Genomic DNA, 23,624 nt, shown 5'->3' on the forward strand with positions numbered 1-23,624 from the left:
CGCGCTTGGCTGGTGAGGATATTTGCAAGGCTGGATATTTCTGGTTCTACTCCACAGAAGCCTTAAATGGAGTATTTGCTGTGCCCTGCCTTACAAAAAGGAGCCTAGTAATAAAACTTTGAAGGCTCCCGTTCAAAACCCTTATGTCAGACCTGCCTGGGTGGTGGTATGTCTCTCTCCCTGTTTGCTGAAGGAGTTTCTGAATTTTTTGGCCGTCACCACACTCCCTCAGCTCCCCTGCAGCTCTCCTTGCTTTGCCTTACCAATGGGTTTCGTAGGGCTTATTAGTGCCATTTCTTCTTATACCTTTCAAGCCATTTAACACACATGGATTCAAAGATTTGGAAGTGGCTTGCGAGGCAGTTCAGCCTCTTTGCTGCTGTGCAGGACTGCACCGATGCTGTTCCCTACGCCTTGAACCACCCCACACGGCTGACAGCAGAAAGCACTTATGGTCTGAAACCCCAGAGCAGGTCCTTTTCCATGAAATGATGTCTTTAGAGCCTTAAAGGCTACACATTCTGCTCAGCCCCTTAGGACTTTTCCATCAGGTGGTGGCAGAAGGAGCCTGTGCTGACCGACTAGCAAACACCAGCAGCTGTAGATCACTATCGTGCAGCGTGAGCCACGTCCCTTGAGGTTACCAAACTAGAAGTGATAGCATATGGATGCAGGTCTATCACCTGTCTCATCTGTCAGTGGTGACTTAATTATCTGGCACCTGGAATCCGCTTACTGCCCAAACAGAAGTAAGAGGAAGGAATGACTGATTTAAAACCTTCTTTCTCCAAGTAGATGCCGATCTTGCGTTGCCAGATAATTTTAATGGTTCCTTCTGACCTTAAGAGGGATGACTCTAAGTTAAATATCAGGCATTTGGATCTCGGCAAAGTTCAGATTTCCAAAATGAAGAAATACAAATAGCTTGAAAGGCGACGCTGCGCCTTCTCTGGATGGCTGAACAAGTGCCATTAGCGCTTGAGTGTATTCCCAACTAGATATAAAAGGAATCGGGAGTGTTAAGGAAAAACAGAGTAAAGTGAATGCCTATTACAGCTGTCGCAATAGGAAAGTTGCAACATTTGCTTGTAGGAAAAGATGCAGAAGCACACAGAGTACCTGTTAGTGCGAGCGAAGCCAGACTTGGGCAGGATTTCAAGTGTTACAGACACAATCCTGAAGGCTATATGCAGAGCAGCGTGACTTTTCCATGATGCTGGTTAAGAAGACGTGCCATTGCAAATTCTTTTCTTTTTTTTAGGCTGCTTAAGTTTTCTTGGGCCTTTATAGAGTAGACGCAGCTTAGGAGTGCTGAGTGCGCCGGGGGGACTGAACCAAGGGAACAGCGTCCTTGGCTGTGTTATAAACACGGCTTGTCCCTTGGCCCCCCTTGCTGCAGATCAGATTTCTAGCTGAGAAATAAAGTTCTTGGAGGAAAAAATCCACCCTTGGTCCCTTTGTTCTGCTTTCCTGTTTGCAGACTGTACAGTCTTATACTTCTCCCTCTTTCATCTTTAAAATTAGGAGCTCTCTGGGTCAGACATAGTCTCCTCCTATGCCTATAAAACACTGATTGTGACAGAGCCATTACAGGCAAAGATAGGGGGTTTTATTCCACCAGAGATTCTGGAGTTTGGGGAAAAATACTGGTTCAGATAGATGTTAGAAAATGAAAGAACTCATGTAGAAGGATTGTCAAAGAAAACTCATTCTGGAAAAAAAAGAAGGTTTCTGTTCTAGTTCTTATTTTATGTTTTAATGAAATGGAACAGATGGTTGACCTGAATCTCAAGGACTTCCCAGGCTCCCAGGCAAGCGCCTGGGTCGTTCTTCTTTCTGTGGGCTGCCAAAGCCCCATGGAGCCCTCCAGGGAAACGAGCAGTTCCCAACGCTACCTTGCCCGCGATGCTGCAAGGTCTGCTTTAGCAAATGATCGCTCTGTCATGAGCAACCGTTCTACTGGGAAATTTCTGCTCAACCTTAGCTCTGATAATTATACAGCTTCTAAAGGTATTAACAAATAATGTTGGTTCTGGCTTTGTCTTAAGAAGGTTTCTATCACAATTAATCTTTGCCCACTCTCTATCCTTTCTTGTTTCTTGGAACACAGAGGCTTTGCTATAAATATCTGTGAGTATAAATATGGATTTCTACGTACACATCTACACTCAAGTGCACAAATTGATATTTTATCATATCATACCATACTGTGTCACATAACTTAATATAATATTGCATGTCTGCAATGAGAACACACATTTTCTGTCCTGGTTAGTCAAAGTGGAGCATCAAAGGTTAATTTCTTTCTGTCTGAAATTTGCACAAAGTAAGTTAGATCTGACTTTACTGTGCCATGATAAACTTTGCGTAGTATATCTTGTATAAAGGTAAAATACATTTTCCATGACTTAAACCTTTGTGGATCGGTGCTATGCTAAGGGCAATTAGATTTAACATCCCTGGAAGCTCCAAAGGCATTTTAAAGGACTCACTCTTTTGTTCCAACTCTAGCGCTCAGAGAGACTGAGACATTTTTGGAATGGGTTTTGATGGACTAATATGAAAATTTATATGACTAAGAATTGGATTTGTTCCTCTGGAATATTATGGATTATTTTTATGTTGGAATTACATAAGTGTGCAGAGCTGCATGCAGTTGGCTTAATGTAGCTAAAAATATATCTTCTGATTTCAATTTGGAAAGGTAGCTGGATTTTTCCAGCTTCCTCTCTCAGTGATGACTTTGTGGTGTGTATGGGTTATAGATTATAGGAAAAACTGAAATGCATAGTAAAATTAAGGGTCTTAAAATGGATTAACATTTGATTATAACTTTGAGAAGATGAACATTGATGCCTGTCCTTCTCTACTCCTGATTTTGAACTGTGTTGAAATCTCTTACAAATTAAACGTATTTCGGAGGGACCGTCTGGATGTAGACGAGGACAGGAGTGGGCAGCGCATGAGGAAGCAGGAATCTTCAGGAGCTGGGGCAAAGGCCCGCCGATGCTTGTCCTGCTTTCATACCATGGCTCATTCGCCTCTGGCGCAGCAGAAATCACAAAGATTACCCTGACAGGAGAAAATTGTTCCAGGGAGCAATCGGAGATCACGAGCTAGTATCAGCTACTATAAAGCTACGGCATCTCTTTCTGCTTCTTAATCCTTTACCTGTCCCCCTATCTCTCTGTATACAGTAGACTTTGTTGGACGCTGTACTATCCAAAAAATGCTTCTTGGAGAGAGATTCTTCCGGCTACATTTTTGATGAAAAGGCTCATGAAGTGCAGGGTGAGCTCTCCTGTTCAGAAAGAGAACAGATTAGAAAACCTGATCCTTTTCTTTTAAACAGTTGACTGTCCCATGTAACACCAACCTCTGGCACATTTTCCTTCACCTTCCATGTAGAGCAAAGACACATTACAACACCCCAAAAGTTTTTAGGAGCTGAAACTGGGTTCTGCGGGCAGCTTTGCTGTTTTCTGAGTAGAAGGGTTTGTGTGTATGACGACTGTATCAAGTGATAAGACACAATAACTCTCCGAAGGGATGAATCATGCAAATATACTGCAATAAAGATGAACAAAGAGTGTCCCTGTAAATTAACTGCACACTTGTTATTTACCTAGAACAAGTACAGTATAAAACTGAGGAGCTAACAGGATGCTTCCATCAGGTTTTTAAATGCTGTGTAAGATGGAACATGTTTTACAGCATAAACCCAAGATTCTACTTTTGTTTTGCCTCTTCTGTCCCTGCCCTGTATGTTTTCTAAAATGGACATGTCACTTTGGCTGTATAATCTTGTCATATTTAGATTTGATTTAAATCCTGTCTTTTCTCAGCTGTGCTTGCTAATGGAATCACTCATGCTTTTTATACAGTTGATCTAATAATATTTTCTTCACTGCTCTCTGGCATTATTTTTTACTTCATAGAAATCATGGCAAAACTGGCAATATAAATTGAGTCTGCATTTTAATGATATTGATGGTGATTTTCTTGTGTGTTTGTATAAGGTGGGGTTTTTTTCTCTCTTTTATACCGTGGTCATTTTAGTATACTGCGGCATGAGCATGTGAATGACTGTTTCAGTTGCAAGATTCTCTAATAAGGAGGCAGACTTTTCCAATATTACTTTGTCACTTAAACTGCTCTGCTCAGGCAGGCCATCAACAGAATGTCCATAAGACATCTTCTTTTTTTGCTTTTTGTTTTATAAGCAAGATACTCTAGTGGCCTGTGAACTGGCCTGTTGGAAGCCCACAGTCCCTCTTTAATACGAGAAGAATGGTGGCTCACCACTGGAAAGCACTAGGAGATGATAAGTCAGTGACTTTCAGCATTTTCTGATTCATAGATTTCTTAGATTTCAAATGGAGGTTGATGAATAGACACTTTTTATTCAGTGACAATAGGGTTTTTTCTGGATACACCTAGAAAGAGACAAATTATCTACTGTAACAATGACTGGCTCTTTTCTTTTATACTTGCACAATCTCCATGATGGCTTTAATGGGTGCGGGAGGAAGAGGCACAGTAAGTGTGTCCCTTAAGAGTGAATTTTCTCCTTATTTTAAAGGGGATCTGAGATGCCAGCTGCTACCTTTAGAAGAGTGATGCCCTTTACAGAGGCAGCAGATGCAGTTCAGCACTGCTTTTCCTATTGTGCTTCAACTCTGACCACGGAAGAACTAGCTCTTGGGACAGAAAGTGCTCTGTTTACACTCAGACCTTGGCATTTTTCCTAAGGGTACCAATTATAATGGTGGTTTTTGTGATACGGGCACACATCCATTATGAATTGGCTTGCACCCACCAACTCATTTTGTACAGGCCATGGAACATGCATCAGATGGCAACGATTCCTGTTCATGTGCAATGTTAAGGAAATCTAGATCATTACCAGCAGAATAATGAATTCCATAGAATTGTTCCGTTGTGCAATTATATGAACTATGCTAAGACAAAGTGCAGTTTCTCAATAATTCCCTCCCTTTTCATTTCTTTAAAACCACAGGAATGATAGATTATTAATCATGATTAATAGTCTGTTACTGTGAATTATAGTGGAGCAGTGCCTGGAAATCGTAGCCTGTTTGGTAAACTTATTTTCTTGCATAGTGGGAAACTTACCTTGCATTTAAGAGGCCTAAAATATAGCCTGACATAGCTGAAGATTAAAGCAATGGAACCACCCATTTCATGTAATTAAAAGAAAAATTTAATAGATACATACATTCTTAGTCCAACACTATTGAACATTTTTTGATGCTGTACAAGTATAACAGTAGGAGAAATACAATTGTGAACATCTTAATTGTTCCCGTATTTTGCTTTCTTCCTGAGAACCAAAGACTTCTAGAGCTCAGCTGTAGCACTCAGCCTGAATCCCTAAGCAGCACTGGAGTTAAGGCAGAGTTGTGCGTTGGAAGATGTTGGTCATTCTGGTTGTGATTGCTTAAGAGAATATGAATGATCAAAATGCTCTAGGAAGCAGAGGGAAGTCAAAAGAGACAATATAATGTGCCCCATGGGGTGTACATGGGCTAATTTTTGTTAGCCCCATATCTGAAGGGACTCATAGTGTGAATGGAGAGTAAGGCACCAGAACGACATTACGGAAGGGCTTGTGTTTAGTCGGAGAATTTAATTTCCTTTGAGATAACTGGTCTTTAACCTTTCAGAAGCACCCTGAGGCCTTTCACGTCCAGTCCTCTGTGTGCAGGACAATATTTAGCAAATGACAATTTCTGCTGTAAAGAGTTGACATCCTAATCTGTATTGTGTCTTGAGAACACAGTGAAAGGAGGTCAAAAGACATTTTCCTCTCAAGGATGAGACTGCTGGGTCATTTCCAAGAGGACATCCTTAGAGAGCATCCCATGGTCCCTTCCTGTAGAAGGTAGCAATATAGCTCTTCCTTATTATCTCTGTCTCTCTCTTCCCCCAACCAATCTGTCAGCGCATTTCTGGTGCTGAGGAGAGGCGTCGTGTCGGAGCGATGTTCCCGTTTGCAAAATGGTAACTTCTATTTGTTGTTCTGAGGAGCTGGTTTCACACGCTGCGGAGCTGACATCTCTCTGGGAGCACAGCTGAGTCCAACATGTTCAGAACAGCCATCCACCCAAACGCCTCCTACTCAAGTGCTCAGACCTTCCTTCCCAGTAAATAAAAAATACAGAGACAGCCTTGAATTGTTCCAAATATTTCTGTTTCACTGGAATGTCCACCCATGTTCAAATCTGATAAATGGGTATTTGTCTGGCCTAGGAAGTCAGTTTAGTGTGGGAATAGGATGGCTCTCCAAAGAGGAAACCCATTTTCTGGAATAGTTAATGGAAAAGTCTGACTGACTTTCTCTGGTGTCAATGTATTAAAGGGTTTCTGTGTGTCATGAAAATACAATGTTGCAATTAATAATTTTATGACAGAAAACAAAGTCATCATAAGCTGCTGCTTCTACTACATTGTATGAAATAACACGTTTTTTTCAAAGTTTCGTTGCTCATACAGAAGGCCTCTTAAAATCTACTTCCTAAAACAGGAAACTGAGCAATGTGCCATTGTACACTTCAGGCAAGGAGATATTGCTGCATTATTTAAAACACCTCCATTCACTACAACAGCAGCTCTCAATATATCCCACCGTGTGATTCAATTCATATTGTTGGGACATCCTGTCTAGCCGTGGCTATGGCCGTGACCATTGTAATTCTGTCTTTGACCTTACCCATGCCCTACAGTAGACATGACCTCAGTTTGCCAACCTATGGATTACAACATGAAAAGAAGCTCTTTTGAATAATGATTCCTAGGAAAAGAGTTGGGAAAAAAAAATGTTTGTGCCAGTAGTTCTTAATTCAGCTCCACAGATGATGTGTGGAGACCTCACTTGCCATGGGTGATCCCAGTATACCTTGCAGGTTCAGAGCTGGAACAAGACATCCCGGGTTGCAAGAGAAGTTCCCCATCTCTGGGTCCCTCACTGGCATCATTTTGGGGTATGCCACCCTCTGGTTTCCTCTCTTGGTCTTCTTCTGGCCATTGCATGTGAATTGTCCCCTTTTGGATGGCAGCATCAAAAGCAAGGACTGCCAAGGTGCATCTCTATTGGTACTTCTCTGAGAAATGGTATGTGGGGCAAGTTTTCTCCTTTTCTGACTCTTAGATGCTTTGGGTCAGTGTCTTTATTCATACATGCCTACTTGCCACTTTGTTGAGGACAACCTACGGTAGAAAGTAGAATGATTCAAGCCTCTGTGGCCCAATACATTGCACTGAGATTTTAGCTGTGAGGCTCAGTATTGAGAGATTTAAGATCAAATATGTATGGCAGAGTGCAAACTGAAGCAGTAAAACTCAGCATTGCCCAGCCCAGGGTGTGCAAAACCAGGGCCTCCTGGATGGTGGTGGTTAGTGCTTTTTGGGGTTGGGTCCAGACCCAGCTGGCAGGCTAGTGCAGGTGTGGCGATTAAGGACTAATGACTTTGTTCTTTTAGGTGGCTACAACTCACAATGTGAGGTCACAATTAAAATAAGCAAACCTCTTTTATTCCCCACTGATGTCCTGGAAGGAGCCCAGAAAGAAGGTGTGCTGGGCTGCTCGCTGCATTTCTAAGGTTTGTTGTCCCTAGGTCACTAAGCTTTGTAGGATACCTGTACAAAGATTGTTGGCAGTTCTACCTACTTCTTACTTTCTGATTTTTTGAAAACATGAATTTTCCAGAAGTGGGGGGAAAAAAGGAAATTCACATGAATTTTTGTTTCCATTAAATATTCGTGTCAGGACTACGGGTTTGAAACTGAGATTATTAAACAAGTGGCTTCAATGCCTTCAGCAATGCTGAGTATCCCAGCATCTTGTTCAGGATTTGTTTGGGGTTCCCCAGGCACTTCTGCACTGAGATCAGTGGGGTTTTGGGGAGAAGTTTTAGTGCCTATACAAAGCAAACACTGTCTTGGGTGATAGTCTATAAATATCTAACGTGAGCAAGCAACTCTGTATTCTCCCCTGTGCTTAACACATGCGTTCTGCACCCTCAGGCAGCCGAATTTACATGCTTTTGTTGTCATATGTGTAATGTGCAATATGTATTTCATTTTTGTTAATCAGACCTGCCATCAGAAAAGAGATAGAGGGAGTTTGAAAGCACAACCAGGATAGATACTGTCATTTTGTAATCTTTTGTGCACAGGTGGAGATGCCTGTTTCCACTAGAATAGGTGGCAACACTCTGCTGCCTGCAGAAATCTTACAAATGAAAATCAGGTAAAGGAGCTACTGGCTATCCACGGGGTAATTCTCTTCTGGAAGTGTGCAGTCAATTCCCATTTAGGCTAATTACACTTAAGGAGCCCTTTCCTATAACTAATGAACAATAGGCATAACCTGTTATTACATAACCATAGGCACGCACATTAATACATTGTCGAATTGCACTACCCTGTTAAAATGCTTCCTTTACAAAATTCACTGGAGATTTTTAGAGACATTTGCTGTAATTACCGCTAGCATGGTTTCTAATTCATTTAATTTTCTTTTCTACCTAAACTGAGCATGTAAGTGTGTTTTAAGAGATTGAATAAATAAATTTTTAATTATAAAATGATGCTATATCATACATTATTAATAATAACCAACAATGTGTAATACATGTTTAGGTATGAATCCATTAGGAAGATGAACTAAGATATATCAGTCCTAAAATAATGTCCTAATTTGTCCTGTGTTTATGAATGGAGAAATCCATGTTTAAAGCAATTAGAGGTTTATAAAAGCCTTGCATTGACAGTGGGTAAACCATCGAGCACACTTGGCACTTAGGAATTCTGTTGTCGTCTATGGCAAAGGAGAAGACCCCTTTTTTGCCCTTTATTGGTTTCAGCAGTTTGTGAAATCATACAACCAGAATGGTACAGATATACGGACCTCCAGGGTGGGAGCAGCATGATGCACATAGTCCTGGTTGGCAAACACTCTGGTTATTATTGTTGTTATCTTAAAAAAAAAAAAAAAAAAAAAAAAAAAAAAAAAAAAAATCCTTCGTACTCTGTCAGCTCATTTTCAGGCAGTTTTGAGGAATTTTGTCACTTAGTTTCCTATTAGCGATAGCAGACTTCGGAAATCTCCATGGCAAGTTCCAGGCATTCACCAGTCTCGTGGCAGGACTCAAAAAGGCTGCAATCAATGTCACAGTCACAGTTGCAGTCGTTGTTGGCATGGTCTTCGTTGGACGTCTGGTAGTATCTATTGGATGGACAACAGGTATCTGTCAGCCAATGTTCACAGGTATCAGGCAGCATTATAAGAAAGTCCCAAAATTGGCAGAACAAGCAGGCCAGGATAAGTGTTGCGCATTCATCTAAGAAAAAGGAAAAGCAGCGAGATATCAGAAAAAGGGTATGCTTGATTACCCAGGTTCAGGCTAGCGTGACTACACAGAGATGAGATGCAAGACAGCACACAGAGTAGGCTAAAAATACATTGATGATAACTACTTCCATAAAGTCAAATGAAAGGATTTATTTTATATGTTGTTTGTTCTGGAAAAACAACAGCAGCATGAAAATAAGTTGAATGAAAATATTCTGTGGCAGTGAAGTTCAGAGGAACAAGTACTCCGAACCAACTTTACGCTTGGACTTGATCTTAAAGGTCTTTTCCAACCTAAATGATTCTATGATTCTCTACTCTTCAAGTGTTTGGGCTATAAATTTCAGCACAGGAGTGAACCTCAAGCAGCAGGGATGCTCTGCTGGGGGGTTTGCAGCCTTGCAGGAGTTTGGAAGTGCTGCTGCTTTGCGATGCCACATGTGCTACCTGACCAACACACCTGACACAAATTTATTTTTTTTTCACAAGGGTTTGCAATTAAAGATGAAAATCATCAGGCTGCTCCTGCTATTTCTAGGAAGGAAAAAAAATCAACAAAAAATACCCTAAAAAACTTTCAGGGGCATTTTTGCCTGCATATGAAGGGTTTGGAACTGAATCCTTCTTGTTTAAACAATTCTTTTCTGGGATGTAAGTCTGTTACGGTCTGAATCAATCCTTGCTGGAAGTCAGTGCGCAAACACCCACAGCTTTTGTGGAGAGTGGATCAGGCCCTCAGACTCTCCAGGTCTAGTTCTTGCTTTTCAATGTGGTCAGTCTGGATGCATGAATTCGATATGGCATCTGGATAAGGACTGAGATGATCTTACGAACAAGACCAAATCCACACACACGGGGGAAAAAAAGAGTACAGATTCATCATCTGCTTATAGTTTTATTTCTAAAAGTATTCTGTTTCAGTAAAAATGTTTAAGGATAGCTAGATTGCCTAACCAAAGACAGGGAGAAAAAACAACTGTGGGGAACATCATCTACAGAGGGCAGCGCGCTGATTGATTCTCCACTTCCCCACCAAAATGGGTTTCTCACCTTTTCATTCACAGACTTGTTAATTTTTGAAAGGAGACAAAAGTTTGGAAAGTAGTATCAGCTAGGATGTGTGCCTGGAGCCAGCGAATATACCTGAAAACTTGGTCACTGTGACAAAAACTTTGTGTTATATTTGTTCCCCTCAAAAATCAACTAATTAACTCCCCACCTTTCAAACTACAGCATCTGGGGAGGCTGCCTCCGGGTGCAGCAGGGCTCGGAGCAGGTGTGAGATTCTGACTGTGTGAATCCAGTTGGAGTGCAAAGACCCAGACCTTTCAATATTTTTTTTCCCTCCTTGTTTTTGGAAAGGAAAAATGCCTTCAACAATATGAATGCCTTTTCATTGGTTCTTTCAGGAAAGCATATGGTTATAACCACATTTCTTGCCCTAGGATGACTAACTGTGAACTCATTCAACTGCGTTGGTTCTGTTGTGGCATTTTCTCTCTCACGTAACATAAAGTTCCCTGCCAGGAAGTTTCCAGAATTAAGCTTTTTTTTTTTTTTTTTTCTTTTTAAGAAAGCTTTCTTGATGAAAAACAAAATCAAAAAATCACTCCAGCTTCTTTATAAAAAAAAAAAAAAGCAGTTAAAGCAGGTAGCAAGAATAAATAGCATGTGATTCAACTTCTTCCTGAGTAGCATATCATCACCAATGTTATCAATTTTAATACTTATTTAAATATGTCAAGATCTATTTAAGTTCAGACAAGCACAACTAACTTCTAAGTCAGTTCTGTAGAATAAGAATGACTAGATTTTGGTGATACTTAGTAAACTCATACTTATATTTTTTTCTAACTAAATGAACTGAAATAATTATAAAATTGAAACATTTTATAAGGTGACACCACTGCATTTAATTGTATGAAATTTACACTGTAGAAAATATAATCGTTTTTATCCAGTAGTCCTTGATGTAATTAAGACTATTCTTTTTAGATATCTTATGTTTATGAAATTTCCTTCCTATACATAGGTGTGAGAGATTAAATTCAAAATTATATATCGATTAAGGATCTTTCAATTTTTTTTTCCTCTCCAAAGATCTGTTTTCTAATAACAGTTTTTTTCCTGAATGTGTTAACCATAGTGTTGCTTATGTAATCTGGAGAGAATAGATATGGGCTCCATCCAGGAAAAAGAGCACACGAAAAGAACAAGATTTTAATAATAAAGTAATGTTTCAGCACAGAGTCTGTGATGTGCAGTAAAGATGCTTTTAAATTCCCATCAGAGCACACACCATGAACTGTGATAATGGATGTAACACATTTCGAAAAATCTGCATGTGTGAGGCTTTTTTGTCCTGTTTTAAGTGGGGTAATGTATATAAATAATGGATATTAGCAATTAAACATCCATTCCTATGCATTCATTTATATATTTGAAAATAAATTAGCCACAAACTGCATAAAAGAAGATGCAATCTCCTGTTTTCTCGTCTGTTTTCCCTGCTGTTTGCGAAATGGCATTACTGCATTTATCTCAGTGAGAACAACGACCTCAGCTCTCAGTTTCTACATTAGTAGATTAATTAGCACACGAGAAGAACTTCTAATAATTTTGCTAGCCTGCCTCATCTCTAAATTTTCCTGCTCTTGTTTGGTGTCTGTCAGCTCACCCTCTGCTCACGCAGATGGTGCCCTGAACAAACCTGGTCCGAAGCTCACTGAAGCCACGATGGTCACCCTCGGTGAGACCTATGAGCTTTGGATCTGCTCCTCTCTGAGTGCGGGGAACAAAATAATCACTGATTTCCTCAGCTATTGCTCTGCCTTCAGAAGTTCTCCATGCACCAGCGAACAGGATTTGGCCTTGTGTGTGTGGAATATGCAGCAACTTGTCAGAGTAGAGTGAGCAGAGTATGCAGTGACAGTCACAAATCTGGCTTCCTTTGGTTTTCTTGGCTTCCATCCAGCCCTTAACATTATTAATTGAGCACAGATTGGGGTTTTTTTGCTAATTTCCTTCACTTTTAGCTTTTCTAAGGAGTATGAAATCTGTTATTTGCATCACATGGTACACACCTGTGTGCCAGTAATGGTTGAGGGGCCTGATCAGATAGTTAGCAAACTCAGAAAATAGTGAGTGTCTGGACTAGAGGAGAAGTCCCCTAAATGACATCAATACTTCAGATCCTTCACTGAAATGAAATGTATTCTAATAGATGTATCGGAGACAACCCTTTTATTACAGGATCAGTGATACAATAGAGATGGTAATGGTTCCTGGAGAGCGTGGCGGTTTATTGTGTTGATCTGTATTTAGAAACTCTTCGTTTAGGAATTGTTAAATGATATACATGATAGATCCCAACTCCATTGGATATAACACACTAGTCTATTATTGCAAAAGGCACTCATAATAAACTTCAAAAATGCTTCTCAGAAGCCCTTGTTTTCACATCCACGGGAATAACCAGGAATAGCCGGTTCTCAGCATAATTCCACTAAAATCAGGGGTGTTATATTATTTAGATTAGCAGGAGTCATGCCCTTGGTCTGTAATGAGTGTTCACAGCCAATTCCATTCCTTAACTCTTGGTTATACTATTGCCTCTGAAATTCTTACAAAAAATAATGCAGGTATTCGGCTCTTCAACCCGTGCTTTTACACAACAAAAAGGATCGGCTCCTTTTCGGAAAAGGTAAGACAGCTCTGATTATTAGCCCCAGAGCAAGCTACGTTTTAACAATGTTCATTTATGAAAATGCACTTGAACTGTTGGGCTTCTGCTGAAATTTTGGTCTGTAACAACCTTTCTTCATAGCGCTTTGTTTTCAAATATGCTTTTTCAAAACACGGAGCATACTGAACTAACCAGAAGACCTATCCGCCTGGTGTATCCACCTGGGCCGGTCATCAGAGACAGTTCTCTGCAGAAGCAGGGCAGAGTATGAAGGGAGCTCCTCATCCTGACCCACGTGAGTTTTGCAGTGTGGTCAGCAGAGGGAGGATTTATTTGGTGATGAGTCAGCAGAATGGCAGGGTTGGAGGTAATGGTCCGTACAAGAACTGCATATACAAGTCCATAGAAGTAATATGCTGACCACCAAACACAGCGTCTGTTCAGCAACCACAGCAGCTGCTGCGGTTCCAACGGCAAAAGTAACAGCCTCTGCTATTGGAGAGAAATGCGTGCATGTGAGATACTCTGTTTATCTGATACCGACACTAGTACCTCTGTGCAAACACTCATGATAAAAGTACAAATGCTCTGTTGCACAATAGGCTCTAAGGTCCTCTCCTATGACTTTAATATCACTGACAATTTAAAATCATCTTCTACAGATTCTCATCTATCACAAAAATGTCTGCAGGGCAACTTAATACTGCTTTTGGCTATGTTCTTGAACCTCCTGTTCAGCATGTAAGCATTTATTTCAAGTTAGATACACATAGTGCTCTTGCAATGGGCATTATTTAGAAACCAGGCTAAATGTTTTATCTGTTTTATAAAACATACCGTCACTGTCTCTCTGATGTACTGATGCGTCATCTTCAATGTAAGTGAATTCTCTGCATTTCTCCAGGGAAGCAATGGATGATGTGCTTGCATCTGACAATTTCTTCTCCTTTTTGGTACCCTTTGATGAAGTGTCTGTGATGCTGAATTCTGCGACAGAACTCATAACAATACCTTTCATAGGCTTTTCATCTGTATGTTTTTCATTTGTAAGCTGGTTATCTGGTGGGATTAGGAAAAAAAAAAAAAGACTTGTTTGCGATACTAAGACAGAGATCTGAAAGAATAACATATGCAGAATTTCCAAGCCTACAGTTGTTTACTTCCAAGGCCTAACACTACTTACCTAATGATTTCAGTCTCATTGTGCAAGTAAAGTTTACTCATAGTATAAGTATTTGTGAACTTGCATTCCAAGGTTTTCTTTTAAACCCAGAGGACTTAGAGGCTAAGCAATAATTCAGTTCCACTGAGTGGGATCAGGTTAGGAGAGAGATCAGAACTATTGCCTCAGTCGACATCTATTTCGAGTGTGATATCCATCCTAACTTCAATTTGCGATATAAAAGAAGGCAAAACAATTATCTTGTTATTTTTCAACAGCAGCTCAGTTTCCCTAAATATAGAGCCAACAATGTGTGCGTAGGTGGTACCTAGATGCAGATGTGCCAGCTCGCCATGGCTCATACTCTCGTAGCAAAGAAAGACAGATGGTCTCTGTTTAACATCCAGATTCATCATTTCGTAACTTCATCCACACTTGTGGTGTTGGCCTGGAAGTCAACTAGAAGATGGGATACTTCACAAGCTGTCAGCGTGCCAGAAAGGCAGCTCAAAAAGCAGAAGGAGAGCTTAATTTTAAGGCACAACTAGGGGAAAGGTTAAGAAGAGTTCCGAGCTCAATTTATTCTTGAAGAACTTCGCAGGCACAGATAAACATGGGTTGATATATAGTTTCACTTACTCTCCGAAGTGATCAAGAGGCCAAGAAACGCAGTCATTCTCTCTATGGCTGGGATGATAAAACCTCATCAATTCTTATCTACAGCTGATTAGCTCCTACACCTCACATCAAGCACAGCCTCACTTTTTATCTTACTTAAATCTTGTGATATGCTGGCTCTTGAGCTATATACAGAAAATCAATCTTTACAAACACCTCAGTTTTGCAAACATTACATTCTAAGAGGAACAGTAAGTGCTTTAAAGCAGTTAGTCTGCACTCTGCTGCAAGGAGCCAGAAGCGAGACCCTGCATATCTCTTGTTTTTCAGGTACCTTTGGACCCTGACGTATATTAAAGAAAAGGCAAGAAAAGGTTGACAGAGAGCGAAACCTGGATGAGACTGCAGTTGTGTCCCGTAGTACCCTTGCAGCCAAAAGGAAGAAACGTGGATGGGATGGGTAGGTGAAAAACCACTGGGACCATCAGGCTCGAAGCGGGGGAAGCAAGGATTTGAAGCCTAACTGGTATCTGGAGCAAGTCCAGTGAAGGCCACCAAGGTGGTGAGGGGTCTGGAGCATCTGATGTATGAGGAGAGGCTGAGGGAGCTAGGCTTGGTTGGCCTGGAGAAGAGAAGGCAAAGAGAGGTGCTGGATGCTGTCTTCCACTTCATAAGCAGGGTAATGGAGAAGCCAGACCCCTGCTCCTCCCAGCAGTGCACGGAGCTAAAAGGACAAGAGGCCACTGTCACAAGCTGCAGCAAGAGCAGTTGGGATTACATATGGGAACAAATTCTTCATCATGGGAGGTGTAAAGCATCGGGGCAGCCCCCGGTGAGGCTGGGAAAGTGTGAAGATCTCAGCTGGGCATGGACGCCAGCAACCTGCTCTTACTGCAGAGTTAGCCCTGGTTTGAGGCAAAGGCCACATGGGGTGACTTCTGGAAGTTCCTTCCAAGCTTATTTTTCTATGATTTCTATGATTCTGTTTACTTACAGAATGAGTGAGCAATTCATTTACATTTTTACTCATAGTCAGATCTCATGCTGGTTTAGATCATCATCATGGAGTGAAATATGTGGAAGCAGAAAAGCTGGGTAGAGGTTAGCAGAGTAAGACCTTGGGAGAGGCTAAGAAGAAATACTAAGCTATCATTTTCACTTTAACTTTAAATGATGGCTTTAAAAATGTGTGTTAGCAGATGTTTTGGCTTGATTTTGAACTTGTAGTAATGACAAAGTCTACTATGAAGGAAATGTGGATTTTCCCTGCCGTGGAGAGTTTACAGGTTGGCCTTAGGCAGGGAGCGACCGGTGGGATAGACAGAAGTGGAGGAAAGGGGACGCTAAGACAGCAGTGACACAGTGAGGAGTCTCAGAAACCTATAACTGTCAGGTTTTGTGGGCGTTATGACAAAGGAAAGCCACAGGCGAGACTTGGGAAGGGCAGGAGAGGCGGTGGCTTCTCCGGGTGTGAAGCAGCAGTGCAAAGCACAGCAGTGCTCGCCTGCAGGTTGTACACTTGGTCGCAGGAAACCAGCATCCTGAGCAAAGCACTTCTGATTTTGCACATCTGTGATAATTTGTTGATGGTTTTCCCCCCAGAGTAAGGAAATATAGCTTTTTTTTTCCCCTCTCTGACTTCTTGGCCAGCTCTTGAGTCCAAAATGTGAAAATCATGCATTTTGGATGTACTTACATGTACAGTAACCACTGTTTTCCAGTGTTTATAAATCAATGACATACTACAATTTTTCCTGCACTTTCATTCAATAACATACCGTCTCCAGGAAAAGTTGTGCTAATTGAAGTAGCAGAGCTCTGGAGGAAGCAATGTCCCGTGTATGCATTGGATTTATTGGATAATAACTGATCTGTGAGTCCAAAAGACACATGTCCCACCTGTTATTCAGGTGCCAATCTTACAAATGGATCTTGTTTGTCCAGGCTGAGAGTACACACGGGCTGAGCAGTTCAATACAAGCAGATCAGATTGAAAGGCTTGGGCAAGAATGATGCTTTCTATCATTTTCCACTTTCAAAATTGGCCCCAAAGTCTAAACCGGATATATTTTAAATCACAATATATCTGTTGAGTTCCCCATTTCTACAACAATACAATGGCCCACAGATTGCATTTAAGCATTCAGCAAATGAGACTGAAAAAAATCAGACCCAAGTAATCAGTAAATGCCAGACTAACATTTACTGTATCCACCGACTTCTACTATTCATGCTTCGAGTCAATTTTTATTCTTCAAGTGCTGTTGAAGAGAAATCAAAACCAGAAATAGAAAGGCATAGACATAACCTGAATTTTTCAATACAGCACCATCAAACAAATGGGTAACAAAAGCTGTCATTCAAGGACTCTTCTGTTTGTTAAAGCATACTACATCTTTGAAAATACAGTACATTTTAGTGTCAGACTCTTAGTTTGAAAAGCTCCCTTTAAGTAATGTTATACTTGTCTTGTACAGCTAGATCAAGTCTTCATGCAATCACCGTAACAAGCAACTTGCTATGACAAGCGAGATCCTTGCTTCCAGAAAACAGTGCGATAGAGGCTAAAGCAGTGTACAATTATAGGTCTCCATTTCATTTTTATGCAATTACCTTCAGTTCAGCTGTGGGTCCATCTACATTATGTCTTTTATCAATTTAATGTTTGCACAAAGTGTCTAAAGAAATAAAGATTATGCTACACCAGCATAAAAAAAAAAAGTGGTTAGCACTTTTTTTTTTTTCTTTTAGAGTTTGTTGCTGCATGGAACAGTAGTAGTAGGTTGAGAGCTTGGAACAAATAAGTGGAGCCAAATAGGCTTTAAAAATATATTACGGACAACTGATATTATTTATGATTACTGTTAAATGAGAATATAAAAAAAATTTAAATTACAATTAGAGATGGGCAGACCGTCAAACTTTGCTACTGTCTTTTAAAAGCCTGTGTTCAGCTTCAGATATCCACAAATGTTTGTGTTTTTAACATGTAGAAATCATCCACTGAAGTGAATTAAAAGGGAAAAATAAGTGTACCATGACAAAGAAAGCTCAGATTATTCAGTGTTAGACTGTTAGGCAGAGGCAGCTAGAGGTAAACCCCCACAATGTGCCATTTTTAAACAGTATCATGAAGTAGCAACTTTCTTCCTCATATGGGGTAACTGGGACTTGCCTTGGCTATCGCAGTAGAAGACTGGGATTGTTCACCCATGTTTGTATTAAAGATAGTCTCAATACTCACATGAAATTTCTATTTTTTTTTTAAGTTGGGCAATTCAGGCGGCTGACTACAGTGTCTAAATTCATGAAAGCACAAAGTAAATCACTTAATTTCTACCGACGCCAGCCCGAGATCCCTCTGGTTAATAGCAAGGAGCAGCAATACCAAGGCTGGCATTTACAGTAAGTCCCCTGACCTCTATTTCTCTTCATTGGCTTAGGCACAAAACAGGGTCTTGCAGCCCTGGAGAATAGGAGGCTGGAGTTCCCTAGCACGTTTTTGAAATTAGCTTTTATATAGTGGCATATAAGGGCTCTAAGTCTATTTTTGGTAAGAGACAGGGGAGATAAGAGGTGCTATATTTTGCTGGTTGGGGACTGCAGCAATATGGGTAATGCCAAAGAGCTGTTTGGAGCAACTGGTTAGGGGGAGTTGCCAGTGAAAGAGGAGGAGGAGAACGGATCTATCACCCTACGTAGGGCTCAGACGCATCTTAGAAGCAAAGGACAAGGGAGCCTGTGGCTCTACTTGCCGGTGGCATTTGCTCCCAATCCGTCCTGGCAGTGGCCCTTTGCCTCACACCCCTGTGGCAAGGAGTCCCAAGGGTTAATGGTGAACTGTGTGGAAAACTGTAGCAGTTTAGGACGTGTAACTTTTTAATTTCACCGTGAGGCATCTTCGTGTATCAGTGCGGCGAAAGAACCAAAGGAACGCCTGGCTGATCTCCCTGCCATTCGTTATCCCATGCACTGCTGTCGCTACCTGTCTATTTAATACATCACATGCTCGTCACTGAAAGAGCTGTGTGCCACATCCGTTCAGTCCTGAGATGAAGCAGGCAGAGCTACATCAGACCTGATGGATGATAACTTGTAGGTATAAAGGCTTGAACCGAACTCATTTGGTTTGAGAAGACTCATAGTAAAATGAATCCCAAACCTCAGGTTTCGATGGCCATGTTTCGAAAAAGTAAAAAGAAAACTAAAATACTTCTTGCCAGTCTAAAGGACGTAATTTGTCTGCCAGCAGCAACGGGAGGGGATGCCAGGGGTATCTCTGCACAGTGTGACACATGCACGGGGCCAGCAGCTTACCTGGATGGTCCTCGCTGCTCGGCGTCACCCCGGGGAGCGCCGGGAGAGGCAGGGAGCTGGTGCAGCTGTCTTGGTGGAAGAACAAAACAACATTGCAGAGGGACACCGTAAATAAATATTGTTTGGCACGTGTATCACCCCCAGCCACTTAGTGACAGTCATTGACTTCAGGAGTTGTTGTTTTGGGGGCAAAAAGAAGCAAGTGTGCTTCCTTGCAGGGGGAGGTTACGTGGGATGGTGCACTGTTTCTGTTACCCTCTGTCTCATTTCTGGAAAGGAAGCCAAAAAGTAAACAAATTGCTAAGAGAGAACGTTTCATCTAAGAAGAGGGGAAGAGGATCACTGGCAAACACAGAAGTTCCTGTTTCAGGTAGGTACAGAAAATTTGAGGGCTGGGAGGTCCGTGTTAAAACGTGGAGCATCATCCATGCTCAAACACCCCAGAAACCTTAGATGAGGTTCCCAAACCATCAGCAAAGGAGGAGAGAGGAAATTGCATCCCAAGCTCCAACCTCCATGGCTTAGCTGTCTTGGTAGACAAGATGCCCAAGGTCCTCGTGGTGGCAAGCCCAGGTCCCCACGTGGGTGCTGAGCTCCTCCACCTCTGCTGTGCTTGCCAGGCCATCCACTCCATACGTAGGGCTTGGAGGCTTAAATCTTCCTTCCTTCTCTCTCCCAGGGCCAGGGAGGCAAAGGAGGAGGGGGAACGGGACTAACCCTACAGCGAGTGCAGCAGAGAGAGCAAACTCCATGGGAACTGCTCTCATCCATGTTGGAGAGGCCGGAGGGAGAGCGGGCGTCACAGACGACCTGAAGCAAGCTGCTCTAGACTAATATATCACGGGTGCTTTCAGAGTTTCGTGCCCATTACATTTTGCTGAGCTCAGGCATAAGGATACAGGGGATTTAGAGACTGTTTATTTCTGTCGTAAGGAAACAGGAAATAGTACACAAGGTTATAAATATATAGCGGGCTTCATATGACATCATGAACTTGTGCAAGTGCTTCTCTTCTGATTTATGATGATGGACTGGTAATTCACAGAAGCTTTGAGTTTACTTTATTTTGCTGTTGCAGTAACAAAGCTAATGGTGCAATCCCGGGAGGGGGTATTTTATCAATAGTGAATTTTTGACCTCATTGCGTACATTTTAACTTCATGAATTAGTGACCCAGCTGACTGTAAAGCCTTCTACAGGCTTATTGTAAATCTATCACAGGACTGGCAAAAAATTTTGGCCCAGATCCTAAACTCTGACAGGCATGTGTTGATGGACTGCATAGCAAGCACTTCCACTAATATTTCTCACTAATTATACCATATATTAAGAAAAATGAATGAAGCCAATGTTTATAAGCAGCTTTAACTGCTTTTGATATAAGAAAGCAACACAATCCCTAATAAATTTTCACCTTCAACATTTCTATTCATTATAATTTTTACCATGATGAATGAAGTTAGAGCTGGAGAGGGAGGGGGTTCATCTTGAAATCTGTTCGGTGAATGACTGAATTTACTTCCCTTCCCCAACTTGTGTTGAGGAAGGAGGGAACAGATGGACACAGGAAGAAGAGGGAGGCGAGTGCGGAACGAAGGAGATGGGTGAGGAACAGATGGAGTCGGGGGAAAGCGAAGAGGAGAGTCAGCAAGGATGGTAGGAAAGTTTTCCACTTGACCTTGAGTTGAAATGAAGATCTGCATACACCATGGGACAGCTAGATTTTGGGATGCATCCTTTTTTCTCTCTGTGGCACTATACACCTCAAAGTCTCGTGGGCCATCCAAGCAGTCCAATCCATCCCAGGGGATCTGCAGAACCAGAACCTAGATTTTCTCCAGGGGACGGCTGCTGCAGACGGGCATCTGCACTGTGTTCAAGTCCCATAATGGCAATGGCAGGGGAGAAATGTGTGCAAACGCAGTACCCAAAATGGGTTGGGATGTGTTACATCTCCCAAGGCATCCTAGCCAACGCAGAAATTGGAGCTTATGATTTTGAAGAGGTATCCTACGCCCTGTTTGTTAGGATCCAATGGCCAAAATACTCAAAGTGATTTACGATTTACCTGCCTAAAGTCAGACATTCGAGATGGCCTGATTTTCAGAATATGCTGAGCATCTGTTGTTTGAGGTGTATTGAATTATATAGCCCAAATCACTAGGAAGTCCTGGAAAATCTTGATTATATTCTTAATTCTGTTAAATTGCCTACATACAGTCCATTGGTTCTGGCTTTGCTAGCTGAAGAATGGAAGAGGTGAAAGTTAAATATTGGCCATGTGTGTCATTCCCTTTGAAGAAAATGGGAGCCATGTGCACTCACCTAACAGCAAAGTTTGGCCCCAGCTATGATTTCACAGCTGGGCTCTAACTTCAGGAATGCCAAAGCACTAAATGACTCAATTGGAGTAATCTGATCAATGCTGTATTTTCACTGTGGATTTAAATTGCACACACAGCAAGAGCAGAGTTAGTTTTCTTCTCTCTCAAAATCACTTTTCTCTGCAGATTTGATAAATCTGAAGTTTTGCTCTCATCACACAAATAAGTGAAATGGCAGAAAACGTATGTCAAATAAAATGCACAACATTATGTCCTTTTTACTTTTTGGAGGCTGTTTAAGAAAATGGCTTCATTAATTTTGACTGAATAAAAGGTTCCTTTAAGGGATTTCAATAGGTGACATGAAAAATGTTAATACGAATGATCAAGACAATGGAGGTTAAAACTGTTTTGAAAATATGTTTCTTTTATAGATCTCAGCTGTTGGAAGAGTTACAGAATAAATATACGGTAGTGCTGACATTCAGTGCTGTTTCATCTTAGCAAAAGAGTTTTTAATAAAGAAAATTCTTTTCAAGGAATGCTTTCTGCAGCCAGTCATCAAAAAGAGGTTTTCCCCCCTCCTAGTTTAATAAAATTAAAGTAATTTATGTCATATTGATATGTCGATATGTTTTTCAATAAACTTTTTCACAGAGATTTTTTAAAATTTCTCTTCACTTTAAAAATTATAATTATATGTCTTCCTCCCACTTTGAAAATGGCACAAGGTGCTCATTTGCAGAGCTCTACTGTTCAAATCTTCACTGAGAATAGAAATGTCATGACTCAGTTAACAATGCTTTATTATTCACATTGATCTTTTTTTATAGTGTTCTTTATCTCAAAAACATTGTAAATCAGATATCTTCCTCCCACTCTTTTGTTCATTTGCAAATTTTTATTATTCTAGTTTAAAAAAGCAATGGAGTGTCAAGAGTCAGTGTATATTGTTTATGTTCTTTTTTGCTTTAAAATTACTTTTAACTATAAAAAGTAAGATGTACAGCAGGGAAAAAAAAGCTGGATTTAAGGATGCTTAAAAAAGAATTGAAGGGATCAGTGTTAATTTTATGTTGTTCGCTTACGCTTTAGAGTTGTAACGGACTTTGCAAGAAGGGGGACCAAACACTTTATGAAGAGGTTTTTATGTGCTAATTCAAAAGTCCCTATTGCATCAGACATCGTCACCCGCGTTAGACACCGGACGTGATTCATGCTCTCAACGAACACAATAGCGAAATTCGCCACTGCTTTTGTAGCCGGCTCACTGGATGGTTTACAGGTGCCTGCCCAGAGACCTGCACTCTCCATCGCTCTGTGTCAGAGCTTGGCGCCAGGTTCTCAGGAGCCTTCGGCTGATAAGCACCAAGATAAATCACCAGATTCTCACAGGAACTTCACAGCTTTGATATCAAGTGTTAACTGCAGCAGAAATGTAACCTCAGCTGGTCAACAGGCAATGCAGTCACTGAAACCCGTGGGCCAGGGCGCGGGATCCGGCTGAGCATCCTCCGGGAGAGCGTGCCAGAGCCCCCAGGGTTTGATCTAGATTGGATCCTCCAAATTCTCCTCCAGCCACTGTTTTCTTTCCTACCAAGTTTTTCCTTTAGGTCTGTATTTATGTCCTGGCTGTTGTGACTGTGTGAAATGACCTCCATGAAATAAATCCATTATAGTAATTGGGATTAGTCCAGAGAGCAGCAGGATCTCGTGGCATTTCATGTACTGCTTGCTGATAGGGATTTTTTTTTCTTTTGCCTGTTTTGAATTAATTTCCTCCAGTTTATGATCAGGGCATCCTGGCACCCTGTTGTTACTACTGCAGCTCTTGAAAGAGATCATCCTCTCTGGGAGTCTCTGAGAAGGAGTGGCTATTTCTGAAGTTGAATTTAAGCCCCAGATTGGATTTTTGGATCTTGTAGGTAGTGTGGCAGCTCTATCGCATGAAACAGCCCCAAAAAGCTTTTGTAAAGAAAAATAAAGTCTTCTTTCTATATTCTTTTGTTTCTTTCTTTCTGTCTCAAGGCTGCACTCTCCTGACATTTTGCTAAAAGGGATAATTAAACAAACTCAGAGCAAGTAAGTCTCGAACTGAACCCGAACTGAAAACGCACAGCCCTGTCCTTCCCCCTCCAAGTG

The 23,624-nt window shown here is 41.2% G+C and overlaps 1 protein-coding gene across 1 annotated transcript in view; it reads right to left on the minus strand.

Moving 5' to 3' along the window:
• Positions 1 to 8,835: 8,835 nt before the first annotated feature.
• Positions 8,836 to 23,624, minus strand: part of MDFIC2 (MyoD family inhibitor domain containing 2) — a 46,506-nt gene continuing 31,717 nt past the window's right edge. The window contains exons 4-6 of the mRNA XM_029996353.1: positions 19,159 to 19,227; positions 13,899 to 14,120; positions 8,836 to 9,365 (exon numbers count right to left, since the gene is read on the minus strand). Coding sequence (XP_029852213.1) covers positions 9,106 to 9,365; positions 13,899 to 14,120; positions 19,159 to 19,227 — 551 coding nt within the window. The 3' untranslated portion in view covers positions 8,836 to 9,105. The remainder of the gene's footprint in view (positions 9,366 to 13,898; positions 14,121 to 19,158; positions 19,228 to 23,624) is intronic.

Source organism: Aquila chrysaetos, chromosome 20 (genome assembly GCF_900496995.4).
Source record: "Aquila chrysaetos chrysaetos chromosome 20, bAquChr1.4, whole genome shotgun sequence".
Taxonomy (NCBI): Eukaryota; Metazoa; Chordata; class Aves; order Accipitriformes; family Accipitridae; genus Aquila; species Aquila chrysaetos.